At 44.6% G+C, this 14,904-nt stretch overlaps 1 protein-coding gene across 7 annotated transcripts in view; it reads left to right on the top strand.

The window, feature by feature from the left end:
- ZFP1 (ZFP1 zinc finger protein) overlaps nt 1-8,845 on the top strand; it is a 42,338-nt gene extending 33,493 nt beyond the window's left edge. For 3 of the 7 annotated variants that reach the window (XM_032853950.1, XM_032853951.1, XM_032853952.1), the window contains 2 exons: nt 5,614-5,765; nt 7,407-8,845. In XM_032853950.1, coding sequence (XP_032709841.1) covers nt 5,615-5,765; nt 7,407-8,482 — 1,227 coding nt within the window. In that variant the 5' untranslated portion in view covers nt 5,614 and the 3' untranslated portion in view covers nt 8,483-8,845. The other 4 variants (XM_032853954.1, XM_032853953.1, XM_032853955.1 and 1 more) reach the window with 3 other exon arrangements.
- Nucleotides 8,846-14,904: the final 6,059 nt, after the last annotated feature.

Here is a 14,904-nt window from a genome sequence, read left to right as displayed (position 1 = left end):
ACATTTATTATTTAGGAGCCATCATTTTTTTTTAAGATTTTTAAAAAATTTATATATTTGACAGAGGGAACACAAGCAGGGGGAGTAGTCTCCCCACTAAGCAGGGAGCCTGACATGGGGCTCGATCCTAGGACCCTGGGATCATGACCTGAGCCTAAGGCAGAGGCTTAATGACTAAGCCACCCAGGTGCCCAGTAACCATCATTTTAGATCAGGTTGTTAAACTAATGCCCGTGAGCCAAATGCCCTTCAGCCTTCTTTTTGTATGACCCACAAGTAAAAGTGGTTTTTACATTTCTTTAATGGCTAGGGAAAAAAAATCAAAAGAATAGTATCTTATGGTATGAAAATTATATGAAATTCCCATTTCCATGTCCATAAATCAAGTTTTATTGGAACACAGCTATGCCCATTTGTTTACATACTTCCTGTGCCTGTTGTCGTGGTACAGTGGCAGACTTGATTGGTTGTAGTTGAGACTACATGTGGCCTGCAGAATTGAAAACATTTACTATCTTCCTTTATAGAAAATTTGCCAACTCAATTTCTAGTATCTTCAATACTTTGGTGATAGTCTGTTGTTTTCTGGCTTACATTGTTTCTGTTGAAAAGTCAGCTGTTGGTTTTATTGTGCCTTTGTAGACAGTGCATCTTTTTTCTCTGGGATTGTTAGCAGTTTTATGATGTGAATAAATGTGATTTTATTTTTTCTTCTTGGGGTTAATGGTGTTCAGTGGTCTGATGTGTGAGCTGTTTTGGAAAAATCTAAGTAAGCCACTGTGTCTTCAAGTATTGTTTCTGTTGCGTTTTGCCTCTTGTACTGGGACTCCCAACTGCAAGTATATTAGGCCTTTTTAGTTTGTCCCATGGATCTTTTAGTCTTTTCGATGTGTTGCCCATCCTTTATTCTTCCTCCATTTCGGTCTAGATCCCTTACTGACCTACCCAGTTTTCTCATCATTTTTTAGAAGTGTCTAACCTGCTGTTAAATCCAGTTACATACTTTTAAAGCATCTTTTCTAACACTCTTTTTTTCCTGTTCAATTTTACTCTGTGCTGTTCCTTTCTTTTGTGAGAGATTATGTGGCCCATGACTTATGCCTGGGTGATGATGAGTCATATTGTATGTCTCTACTTACATTATGCTGAAAATGTGATGATTTCACTTACACTTACTCCATGAATGTAGCGATCATATCCTGGATGCCGAAAAGCTGACGAACCACTAGTAAAACTGATACCTAGATCAAATATATTGCCAAGTACAAATACAGCCAGAATTGACCTAGGAATCATGTAGATTACAAACTGAATAAAACACTTTTAATGAAGAGACAAGCATACTGGAGCATGACATCTCAGGAAAATGAGCCAGATATTAGGGTTCCCCATGTATTACCAAAATCTTTACATAATCTGAGTATGAACAACTGAGATGCTCTATTATTTTGGCTTTTGCTACTTAGGATGTTGCTCTAGGAATTATGTGGCATGTCTCTTCAGGAAGAAGAAGATAATGAAAACCAAAGTTGAATACTCCATTCAACTCGGCATTATTTTGTTTGTTTGTGCCTGACAAATACTTATGTACTTTGTGCTAACAGGAATATAAAGATGAGCAAGGTACAATTTCTGGTCTAAAAAATTTTGGCATCTAGTAGGGATAATGGAAGGAATAAAACACACTTAAGAAAGCAAGGCAAAATTGCCACAAGAGATAGAAACAAAATACCCAGGATTTAAAACCAACCAGGGACTCACAGTATGGAAGGATCACATCTAAGTGATCTAGGATGTGATCTTACTGGAAGGATCTTTGCATAGAGAGGAGAGCCATGGGAAAGAGGGATGGAAAAGAAATTTGAATGATGTTGAATACTGAACTAGTCATTGTTTATTAGTTTTCAGTGGGTAAGGAATGATTGTGTCTACCCAAGGTAATCGTGTACTAGAACTATTCTTTAGGAAAATGATGTTAGCTGTAGAATGTGGGGTAAATGAGAATAAGGGGAGACAGAAAATAAGAGGCTTTTGTAATAATTGGGGTGGCAGTGTAAACAGTAGGCAAAGGAAGAACTTGAGGGGTTCTCTAGCTTGCCTTTCCGGATGAAGACTGATCTTGTGTTTTGTGTCCCTAGTACTTAATTTAGTCCCTTGGAAATTTCCTAGTGATTCTGTTATTTGAACTGTAATTTCAGAAGTGATATGATAAAGGAATACATTTTTACTACTGAGAAAATGTTGACACTATGATTGTTGACCCTCCGTGGCCTTGATCTCAGGAATTGACCCACCGCCTGCATTCTCTGCTCCTATGCCAAGTGGCTAAAGAATCCTAGAAGGTGTCATGAAATAATGCTGATGAGGCTACCTGCAAATTTGTGCAGTATAACTCAGTCATTTGTAGTACTCAGACCTTCATGTCATTCTTTTCTTACAACTTTTCCCAAGGCTAGGAGTTATCAATGAGAGATGGTGAGAAGTCAGTAGGGCAAGGCTTTTAAAGATAAAGATGGGGACAAGTGTAATCTAGATTTTGGAGGTATGGAATCTAAGAGGGGCACTGACAGGAAGAATCACAGAGGCTGAAGGAATCAAAGGTCATAACTGAAGATGAAAGATTCAGAATAGAATGTGCATAGGTTAAAGAAGATTCTTGTACTCAAAAGTAAAGTGGGAGGTGACAGTTTAGAGGTACAGACAGTCCCCAGCATGAGATTGTTCATGATTTTTTTACCTTACGATGTTGTGAACGCAGTACGCATTCGGTAGAAACTGTACTTGGAATTTTGAACTTTTCTTGGCTTAAGGGTACATGGTAGCATGTACTTGTGATGCTGGGCAGCGGCAGCGAACCACAGCTCCCTGTCAGCTACACGGTCAAGAAGGTAAACAACCAGTATACTTAAAACCATTCTGCACCCCAAACAATCATTCTGTTTATCATTTTCAGTACAGAATTCAATAAATTACATGAGATATTCAGTGCTTTATTATAAAATAAATAGGCTTTGAATTAGATGATTTTGCGTACATGTCTGCTAACATCAGTGTTCTGAGCATGTTTACAGTAGGCTAAGTTCCATTGTTCAGTGGGTTAGGTGTACTAAATGCATTTTCAGCTTACGGTGTTTTCACATTATGGTGGGTTTATCAGGATGTAACCCCACATCATAAGTCAAGGAAGATCTAACAGTTTGAAGAGTTGAAGAAGGGGTATTAAAACATGGTTGGCTCTGGATGTCAAGTATGCTAGGCACACCTCTACTCATGGCCATCGGCTTTCTCCCCAGACCTCCAAATTCATTCCAGTTGGAAACTATACTGTCTTGGCAAGTCTTTGAAGTCAGTCATGCTTGATGTCCCTTTTAATGCTGTGGTATCAGAATTGTGTTTTATGAACAGTTTTTTTTTCTTTTCTTTTTTTAAAGACTTTATTTGACAGATCACAAGTAGGCAGAGAGGCAGGCAGAGAGAGAGGAGGATGCAGGCTCCCCGCTGAGCAGAGAGCCCGATGCGGGCCTCCATCCCAGGACCCTGGGATCATGGCCTGAGCTGAAGGCAGAGGCTTAACCCACTGAGCCACCCAGGCGCCCCTTATGAACAGTTTTTTGAGTTGTTTGTATAAGTATGGAAAATGGCACTGTGAGGAAAAAAAAAGTATTTTCACATTTGATGTTGGAGTCATTTCTAAATTATAGTTACTTTGGGGCACCCGAGTGGCTCAGATGGTTAGGCATCTGCCTTCGGGTCATGATGCCCGGGTCCTGGGATTGCGTTCTGCATTGGGCTCCTTGCTCCGCGGGGGTCTGCTGCTTCCTCTGCCTCTCTGCCTGCTTGTGCTCTTTTCATCTCATGTATGCATGCACTCTCTCGCTCTTAAATCTTGAAAAACAAAACCTTGTTTACAAAATAAATTACTGTAACTTGAGTCAATGTAATGTGCCAGAGGCTTATCCCCCTTGCTGGTCCGGCAGCCATGCAAAAGTTCTTATTGTACCTGTCACTTGGCGAAGTGGATGTAGGTTAATAAAATCCATATAGCCACCATTCAGGCCAAGAAATAGAAATTACCCAGGATTCTTGAAGCTCTTATGAAATCTTCCCTGTGTAGCTGGAATTAGTTCATTTTCACTGCTTTATAGGATTCCGTTCTGATAGACACAGAAAATCAGTCTACTGTTGATGAACGTTTGTCTTCAGGCTCTTAATGTAAAATGGGACTGTGAACATTTTTAAAATTTTTATTGAGGTATAATGACATAGGACTGTTTCATGGGTACAGTGTAACGATTTGATATTGGTATATATTGCTAAATGATCACCTCAGTGAGTCCGGTAAACATCCATCACCAATACATGTTGCAATTTTTTTCTTGTGAGGAGAACTCAACAGTTTTCAAATATGCAGTGCAGTGTTGCTAACTTTCGTCACCATGCTGCACATTCCATCTGCACGTCTTGTCTAATAATTGGAAGTTTGTACCTTTTGACCTCCCTTCCCCCATTTTGCCCAGTTCCCACCCTCCACTCTGGCACCCAGACTGTTCTCTGTATCAGTGAGCTTGGTTGTTTCGGGATGTTTTAGATTCTACATACAGTATGTCTTTTTGTGACTTATTTTGCTTAGCAGGATACTCTCAGAATCCATCCATGTTGTCTTAAGTGACCAGATTTTCTCGTATGTCTGAGTAATAATAGTCCATTGTATGTATGTGCCCCATTTCCTTTTCCATTCATCACGCCTTGGACATGGAGGTTGTTGTTTTTATATCTTGGCTGTTGTAAATAAGGTGGCAGTGAACATGGGAGCGCATGTATCTTTTTTTCCTTTTAAGATTTATTTTTGGGGGAGAGAGTACATGCACGACTGGCGGGGGGTTGGGCAGAGGGAGAAACAGACTTCCTGCTGAGCAGGGGCCCAATGCTGGACTCTATCCTAGTATCCTGAGATCATGGCATGAGCCAGAGGCAGACACCCAGGTGCCCTGCATGTAGCTTTTCAAGTTAGTGTTTTTGTTTTCTCTGGATAAATACCCACAGGTGGAAGTGCTGGATCAGGAGGTGGTTCTGCTTCTGGAGGCAGCTTCCCACTGGGTTTCTTAGTGGCCGTACCAGTTTGCGTTACCACGAACAGTGCACTAGGGTTCCCTTTTCTCCACATCCTCAAGGAGTTCTTTGTATATTTGGATATTAACCCCTTATCAGATGATTTGCAAGTATTTGATCCCATTTGTAGGTTATGCCTAACATTTTGCTTTAATTAATTCTTTAATACTGTCTGGTTTGATACCACAGGAGTACCTGTATGAGCATCATCTCTGCACTGGTAACACTAAATACTGCATATTTATCCATTTATCTCCCTATACCCATTTTCAGAGAACAGTGTTTTATTAATCTTAGATGCCTGTCAAATGTGATAGTGCCGGAGGTATAAGGGAATCTAAATAAATGCTCTATTATAAAACTATTTTTTGGAAATATGACAAAACCATGAAGATATATAGTTGGTGTTCTATATAAATTTTCTTGGTGAATGACTGTTTTATAACAAGGTGAGAATAAGTTTTCACATATCCTTCCTACATTACCAAATGTTGATCATTGCAGAATGAATAGCAATATGCCATTTCAGGGATCTGTTTCATTCACGGATGTGACTGTGGACTTCACTCAGGAGGAATGGGAGCAGCTGGACCCCTCCCAGAGGATCCTGTACATGGATGTGATGCTGGAGAATTACAGCAACTTACTGTCAGTGGGTAAGGGCCTCTTTCCGGCGCAGCTTAGTGTCCATTACCAAAAACTCTTGAGTTTCTGAATTTCTGAGTGGTTTTGGCCTTGGGCTCCAGTTTCGCTGTGAGAGAGCAGACTCTTAAGCTGTCCCTTCTTTATTTTGGAGATTTCTGAAGTCCGGGCTATGTTCCATTAGCAGTTACCCGATATCAAATCAGATGTGATTTTCAGGCTACAGGAAGAGAAGAATAGGTAGCAGCATATTAACAATTGCCAGTTCACAAATTTCCAAGGAAGATGGCAAAAGAGGGAAGGAGGATCAGAAGCCAGTGGAAGTAATATCCTAGGAATTATGAATGGGTTGAAATACTTTAAAACATTTTTTAAAACATTTTTTAAGAATCAGTTTTTCAGGTTTCCAAAGCTTTAGGGATGGCCAAGACCAGATGACCTATATTGCTCAGATCTCAGAATCATACCTCCAACTACCAGTTGTACCAGTACCAGTTGTACCTGCAAAACTTTTGTATTTTTCCCTCACTCTTAGCATTTGCCTAACCTGCCCTAAAACTTTGTGATTAGTATTCTCAGTTTGCCAGAATGGTGACTTTGACATTTTAGGTCTTGGAATTGGTGTAATAGCCGTAAGGAATTTTTTTTTTTTTTTTTTAATTTTTTTTAGCATAAGGGTGATATCTTTGTCCTAGACACAAATGGCAGCAGGATCACAAGAGTCAGGAATAATCAGGAACACACAGATGAAAATAAAGGTTATTTTAGGTCTAGGTCAAGGGAATAAATCTGATCCTTAAGATTTCTTTCAAATTAAAGCAGGGACAAGATGGGTATAGAGAAGAAATTAAACATAGTAGCATAAAAATGATTGTCTCAAGGATATGGGACTCTTGGATTAATTTTTTTTCCTACAAAATAGGAGTTCTGGATCTGGTCATCCACTTGCAAAGGTAAAGAGATGTGGATCTTTGCAGCACTATCAGCTCTGCAGACCTGTGTGTTGGCTCTAGGAAGTTATGTGGCAGAGATGAGCAGCCCACAGTCATTCAGAGCCTAAGGGGAGCTAAACTCAGATCAGTTTGGCCTTTTTTCCCTTAACATCTTCATCTGTGCTGTTTGGTGTCCTTGAGGACAATTTTTTTTTTTTTTTAAAGATTTTATTTAGTTATTTGACAGAGATCACAAGTAGGCAGAGAGGCAGGCAGAGAGAGAGAGAGGAAGGGAAGCAGGCTCTCCGCTGAGCAGAGAGCCCGATGTGGGGCTCGATCCCAGGACCCTGAGACCATGACCCGAGCCGAAGGCAGAGGCTCAACCCACTGAGCCACCCAGGCACTCCCCATGAGGACAATTCTTCATCTCCTTTGTCCCCAGACTTGCCAGCCTTCCCACATCATTTGTGCCCTGTTCGGTGCTCTTTGTTTTTTATTTCACCTTTAGGGCCATTTTGTAATCTGTCACAGCTACTTAGATCCATTGTCAATTTCTACTTTTTTTTTTTTTTTTTTTTTTGCCAAGGGCTTTTGTCTTTCAAAGCTTAAGAAGTAGGTAAAATTTGCATTGGAGATTCTAATACTGGAAGACTGGATCCCACACTCAAGAGGCAGCCTCACACTTCCATTCTCTAACGTGGTACTTCATGTGCTCTTTCCTAGAGGTGTGGAAGGCCGATGACCAGATGGAGCGGGACCGCAGCAGCCCAGATGAGCAGGCGAGACCATTTATCATTTTTAAGAACCAAACCCCAATGGAGGAAAGAGGTAATATCTTCGGAAAGACATTTAATCTGAGCACAGATTTTGTTTCTTTAAGGCAAGTACCCTATAAATACGACTTATATGAAAAAACTTTGAAATCGAATTCAGACTTACTTCATAGTAATCGAAGCTACATAAGAAAGAGACCTGATGAGTGTAATGGATTTGGGAAAGCACTCCTCTATCTGAAGCAAGAGAAAACCCATAATGGGTTAGAGTACTCCGAATATAACAAAAGTGGAAAAGTCTTTAAAGAAGGCATTTTTAAACACCAGAAAATAAGAAATTTGGTACAACCTTTTATTTGTAATTACTGTGACAAGGCTTTCTCCTTTAAGTCACTCCTCATCAGTCACAAGAGAATACACACTGGAGAAAAACCTTACGAATGTAATGTATGTAAGAAAACCTTCTCCCATAAGGCAAACCTCATTAAACATCAAAGAATTCACACAGGGGAGAAACCCTTTGAATGTATTGAATGTGGAAAAGCCTTCACCCACCAGTCAAACCTCATCGTCCACCAGAGAGCACATATGGAGAAGAAGCCCTACGAATGCAGTGATTGTGGCAAGACATTTGCCCAGAAATTTGAACTTACTACACACCAGAGAATTCATACGGGAGAACGACCCTATGAGTGTAATGAATGTGCAAAAACCTTCTTCAAGAAATCCAACCTCATTATACATCAGAAAATTCACACCGGGGAGAAGCGCTATGAGTGCAGTGAGTGTGGGAAGTCCTTTATCCAGAACTCTCAACTCATCATACACATGAGAACTCATACGGGAGAGAAACCCTATGAATGTACTGAATGTGGCAAAACCTTCAGCCAGAGGTCAACCCTTAGGTTACACTTGCGAATCCATACAGGAGAGAAACCTTATGAGTGTTCCGAATGTGGGAAGGCCTTCAGCAGGAAATCCCGCCTCAGTGTCCATCAAAGGGTTCACCTGGGGGAAAAGGCCTGAGACTGTAGCCAGCCGGCCCGTGGCAACCCCTCCCACCCCAGCCCTTCCCGAGGGGAAGAAACCGCACGAAGGTACTGAAGGAACATGGAAATTCACAGTGAGCTACAATCCATCACATCGAAAAATGTGTAAAAACAGGGTCCCCTCCGTCCAGTGTTACACCAGAAGTTAGCTGTGATGCCCAGCTAAAGAAGATCGAGCAGCTTATGGCCAAGTGTAAACAGACATGCTCAGTTGTATTACAGTGAGTATTTTAAAATCTCGAATTACGCAAGAATGAAGTATTCTGGGCAGTAGCATAAAGGATCAGTACCTTAGGAATTTAGCGGTTATGTGTGCTCCTATCTTGGGTCTACACATGTAATCTTGTCCTCTGACAGTAGGGGCACAAATAAGATTTTCAGTACCTTCCAAGCCCGTATGCATTCCACATGAAACACGTGACAGTTTCTGTGGCGTATGGCCGCTGTTCTCTCCTCCTTGCTGCCCTGGAGAGTCGGTCTGCCATCGGTCTGCCTCTTCAATAAACAGAAGACAACGTTGAAGTTTTAACTTGCTTCTGGGGTTGCTGGAAAGCATTCTTCCCATCAGTATGTAAGTGAGTGATCATCGGGAGGGGATTGGGAGAGTGCAGGAGCCCGGTGGGCCGGCACCCCGTGCCCCAGCCCACGAGGCGCCATCGCTGGGGTGCAGCTGCCGTACAGGTGCTTACTCCGGATGCATGTCGTTCAACATGGTGTATAACCCAGAAACTACGTGTACTTTTATTTGTGCGTTTCCCTATTTCTCCTAATATTTTACAAATTGTCTTACAAAAAAGTAGGATGTGTATGTGGTTTGCAGAGGTTACATTTTAGAGACCTTAGAGAAAAAATTTAAGAAACTGTCAGTAAATGTGTTACTGCTTTTTAAAATGTCCATGTGCACAACACACTTTAGAAATGCGTTCTTGCCACATTCTGTTTAAAGGAGGCATTTCCACTCCCTGAGTTTCATGGTCACCTCCCGAAAGCATCTCCCTTCGGAAGTCGAGTAGAAGTTAAGCCTTGCCTTTAAAGGTTCACAAACAGCTTAGAAGTTACACTTTTCGGTGATCTCTCCATATGTTTAACAATTAACCTAAAAAGCTTTTCGCATACCTCAGAGGCAAACCATCATAGTATTGATTTCAAATTCCCAAGTTTCTCTCCTGATCTGTCATAAATCGCACACCAGATTTGTCACTGGCAACTATAACTGGCCTTGTGTCTTCCTTGTTCCTGAATGTCACTGATGTGTGTGAATCTGTATGAGTGGGAGAGACTTTCTGAACAGATTTACCAGAACAGCTATAGTCCAGGAAATCTCTGTCTTTCTAAATTGTCATCTTGTCTACTACCAACAAGGAAGCAGGGGAAAGATTCATTTCATACACCGCTCTTAGACATGTGTCAAGTGTGACTCTTAACATTAAGAATACACCTGCCCTTCAGTCCAGCAGTCTCACTCCTGGGACTCTATCTCTAAGACAACAAAGTGCCAGTACTTAAGATTCTATGTTTATCAACGTATATTGTATTTTTTGATAAGGACAAAAAAAGGAAACAATGTGAATGACCATCAGAAAGAGAATGATTGAATAAACTGCAGTAAAAATGTACCATGGCTGGATGGTATTCCGTGGAAAAGAATGTGTAGGAGCAAATGCCTCCAGGTCAGATGAAAAGAAGAGAGGGCGGGGGGAGAGGAAAAGGGGAGAGAGCGTTTGTGTGTGTACACATTTTTAAAATAAAGATCTAAGTATATGTGTGTTTGTGTGTATTTGTATGATTTTTTGGTCCTGGATAATAAATTCTAAATATCCTTAAGTCTAGTGGAAAATGTTTCATGCATTCCTTGGTCCCTGAATTAGCTCATTTATACTAAAATGCCATAACTCACTTGTAACACAATTAAATCATTATTCATAATTAAGTAATTAACATTAGTTAACACAACATGAGGCAGGTTCTCATACTTTATAAACAGCTCTAGCTTTCATAGCTGTAGGGTATGCTTGAGCCTGTGTTCACTATGATAACACATATTTGACACAAGGAAACCTTTAATACAAAAAAACAAACAAAAAATCCCGAAAAGGAAAAACCCATGAAAAAATTTCAGGGAAGCCAAGGTCATTATCACAAATCAGCAAGTTGCAAATGCTTAGAGAAAACATACCTACCTTTACACATACAAAGGTAACCATTGGGGTGACTGTCCTTTCGTGGGCTGTTTGCTCCCAAGGTCCTAGAAATCCAGATCAGGGGAAAAAAAAATCCCTTGTAATCCTCATAAATCAAAGTGGTTTTAGATGAAACTTCTCCTGAAACCGGTTCTTACAGCCTGGGCACAGAGCCGCATTTCGGTCTTGCGGGATGCTGGGGACAGTAGGCCAAGAGGCAATGTACTTTGCACAGCAAAACCCAGCCCAGAGGGGTCTCCAGATTCTGACCTCTGCCTATCTGACTCCCAACACCCACATCCACTGCACTTGACCCCATTACCGGTCTTGATTCCATTTGATTTTTTTTTTTTAAGATTTTTTTTTTTTTATTTGACAGATCACAGCAGGGGGAGCAGCAAGCAGAGGGAAAGGGAGAAGCAGACTCACCAAGCAGGGAACCCAATGTGGGACTTGATCCCAGGGCCCTGGAATCATGACCTGAGCCAAAGGAAGACACTTCTATTTCCACAGATAACCTTTTCATAACTAAAATGCTTAGATACTTACACTTCTCCCCATTGTTTAATGCTTTATAAATTTAAAGTTAGGGATCATGTTGCATAAAGCTGGCATGGATAAATTTGATTGGCATCTCTCTACTCTGAAGTCTAGGGATGGTGGGGGGTTATAGGTCGGAGGAAACTGCGGGGTGAGAGGCTGAGGCACAGCTTGCAAAAACATGGCAATGTGAGATGCCGTGGGTCCTCAGGGTTGGGGGAGGAGGTGACTTTGCGGAACGCAGCTAGAGGTTTCATTCCAGGCCCCCCCGCCCCCGACTCTGTCTTCGTTCTCTGTGGCTGCACGATGACACAGAGCCCCTCTCCCAACCAGACAGCTGGTCTGGACATCAGGAACCTGGGCCTCGTTTGGCTAGAATGTTTCTTGACGCAGATCCTTACCTGGATTGTCCCATCAAATCCAGCCGGCCTGAGGAGAGTGGACTCTTGGTACCTGCTCTCCACTTCCATCTTCTGCCTTGGCTAGGTCTGTACTCCGGGGATTCTGAAGGCGAAAACTCCCGCAGCTCATCCTGCTGAGCCCGAGTCAGGAGAAGGGGTCTGGGACCCTGCTCCGGTGCTCCAGATCTCAGCGCAGTTAGTGACCTCATCCTCAGTCTGACTCTTCCATCCCGAGAGGCTGCTCTTCCAGCTCAGACGTACACACTGGATGTACGTGATAGGTTTGAATTAAGGACAATCTACCTTTCTCCGTTTTATAAGGACTGTCAGAATGTTAACCAAAATACAACAAACCAACCAAAACACACCTCTCGGGGCTAGTGAGACTCGTGAAAGAATCCAGAGATGGGGACCGAGGACTTCAGTTACCGGAAAGGGAGCATAACCCCCCCCCCCCGTGAGAAGCCCGGACCACAGCTGGGAACACTGACGGTGGACGTGAGGACATGCATTCACTCCAAAAGACATTTTGAGCACCAACAAGGCAGCAGGCGTCTGTGGCCCACCAGGGACACAGTGGGAACAAGAGCCTGCTGGGCCGGAGGGCTCCTGTCTGGGAGGTGTAGAGTACTGGCTGTGCTTCCCCAGAGCTGAAGGGAAACCCGGCCCCAGGGGCCACGCTGCGGGAAGGTGGAGACACAGGTATGGGCTGGGCCTGCCGCCGTGAGAAAAACCAGAAGCCACAGGAAACCTCAAGTAAGGAAGAGCGTCATCTGCTTTTTAAAGAGTGAACTTGATGCTAACTGGGAGGGGGCCTGGGGTAGGTGCCCAGAAACAGAAACCCGCCACTTAACAGGAAACCCTAGGAGCCGAAGTTCTGCCACGTCGTGGCCCCCCCTTCAATGGCTTTCAACGAAATTTCAAATAGCAACCAAATGCTTTCTCGATTACCGACTGGTGGCAATCAGTGAGAAGTCTTCTTGCAAACTCAAGTTCACTTAAATTCCTGCTTTCCTAGATTTTTTTTTTTTTTTGGAGATTTTACTTCTTTGACAGAGACACAGCAAGAAAGGCACCACAAGCAGGGGGGAGTGGGAGAGGCAGGCTTCCCGCCGAGCAGAGAGCCCAATGCGGGGATTCCAGGATCCCAGGACTCGGGTCATGACCTCAGCGGAAGGCAGATGCTCAAGGACTGAGCCACCTGGGGAACCCGCCCCTGCCCAGATCTCTTCCTAATGTCTCCCGGTGTTTGAACCATTCCTCTTCCTCCAGCCCGCCCAGAGTCATGAGAATTACCCGTTCTTACCGCAAAGCCCCGGAATTCCACACCCCAAAGGACATTTAGAGTAGCCGTCCAGGTGATCGGGGACAGGCCAGACCTGAGCGCGTCCTCCACCGGGTCGAGGCTGAATGTGGGACGGGGAGTTCTCTGAGGCTGGTGTCCCTGCAAGTGCCGGAGTCGTTACCGAAAGTGCGAGAAGGGTAGTGATGCCTCTTAGCAAAGTGAGGAGAGGCCAGGACGGAGCCGGGGCTGCCCCTTCAAAGTGACGTGGCAGAGACCACGACGTGGGAAGAACGCTCGTGCTGGGCGGTATGTGTTTCAGGGTAGCAGGAGGCCTGTGGGACTGTGGCCTCATCGCTTTGCTCGGGACAGCAGACACCATAATGTTGAAAGATAGCGCCAGACTCTGTTGGCGGCAAGCGTCGGGCTGGGGGAGGGGCAGGGAGCGGCTCCGGCCCGAGTGCGGGACAGGCCGAAGGGCGGGCGCGGCCCGGTCTGGGCAAGGAGGGCCGCCGAGGGGTCGCCGCTGGGACGAGTGGCCGTTGATGGAACAGGCCATCCGGAGGGACGGGTGACGGGCGGCAGGTGCGAAAACACGACCAGACGGGTCAAGCTGCTGAGGACGCCTAATGGCTGCCCGTGGCCCGAGGAGGTCAGACGCTTCAGACGCCGGAACAAGTATTAGCAAGAGCGGCCGCGCGGACGGCAGCAGCCGGGCCGGTCCCTCGGTGCCGCTCGCGGCCGCGCTCTGGGCAGCACGCTGCGGTCTGCTCTCTGCGCGTTCGCTCGCTGAGGAGTCACCTGCTCCCGCCCCCGTGTCATTCCGAGTCCCCGGGCCCCACGGGGTATCGTGGGTTCGTTCAGTCCGTGGCGGGATGTCACTCAAGAAAGGGACAAATATAAATGTCCCCGATGAGGGAGCAGAAGGCTGAGGACAGGCCGAAGCGGATGCCCCACAACCCCCACCTCCAGGGGACATCCGTGACATTCCTCAGGCACTCCTGGACGCCCTAAAGGAAAAACAATCTATAGAGACTACAATCCCGCAAGACAGGAGTCTCCCTCAGTTTAACAAAAGCCTTAGCAAATGACAAGAACAAAGCATTTCTACCAATAACTGAGCTTCCAGAAGGAAATGTAAACACAACTGGATGTTCTCAGAACCTGCAGCCCGTTGCAGCCACTCGAAGCGGGCGGAGGGTCGTGTTCCTCCAGGAAGCTCCCCACTGTCTCACCGTTACTGCCTTACCGTTAGAAAAACCACCTTAACCTGACAATGGCAAGACCTAGGCTATCCCAAGAGTCTTCTTTAACATACAAAAATCCTTTAGAAACCCCCCCTTTTCCTTACCTCCCCCGACTCCCAAGTCCCTCTCAGCTGCACCTCCCAAACCAGCTGCTCAGAGAGAGAGATTTCAAGAATTCTTTCTTGGCCTTTGGCTCCAGACCTCACCTACATTCCAAAACCCCATCATCCCAAACGTGAGCAACCAGCATTTCCTAAACACCCTGAGGGGTGCATCAGTCCCCTGGCAAAGGGAAATCCTCTGTGGAAGGTTCCTGGGTGTTGCCCAGTGCCTCGGCAAACCCACTGCCCCGCGTCTGGCATGAATGTGCCAGAAGTTGAGGGGCTGTAACCAGGCAGACCCCAATCCCAGGGAATTCCTGGAAAGGGAAGGGGCTGCCTTGGAAGAGGGTACACAGGAATATCACCCACAAATTTTTCCAGCAACAACCAAGATGAGGGTAACAGGAGAAAATCATCAAGTAGAAACTGGGATTAGAAACTATCTTAACTGAAACTCAAACCTTTAAGATTTTATGCAGCAGGACAGAGAGAAGGGAATTGGCGGGCTGTCCCAGGTTTGGGGGCTGAGTTCTGCATTATGACTCACGGCTGCTCTAACGCTTTTACCGGCCAGTGTCTCCAGAGACCCTACAATGCTGATATCCATAACCCGCTCAGAGATCCGTCCAGGCCATAGGCTTGCTTCCC

The sequence above is a fragment of the Lontra canadensis genome, unplaced genomic scaffold (assembly GCF_010015895.1).
Source record: "Lontra canadensis isolate GAN:19392208 unplaced genomic scaffold, GSC_riverotter_1.0 scaffold8, whole genome shotgun sequence".
Lineage (NCBI taxonomy): Eukaryota > Metazoa > Chordata > Mammalia > Carnivora > Mustelidae > Lontra > Lontra canadensis.
This window is presented reverse-complemented; position numbering and strand designations above follow the sequence as displayed.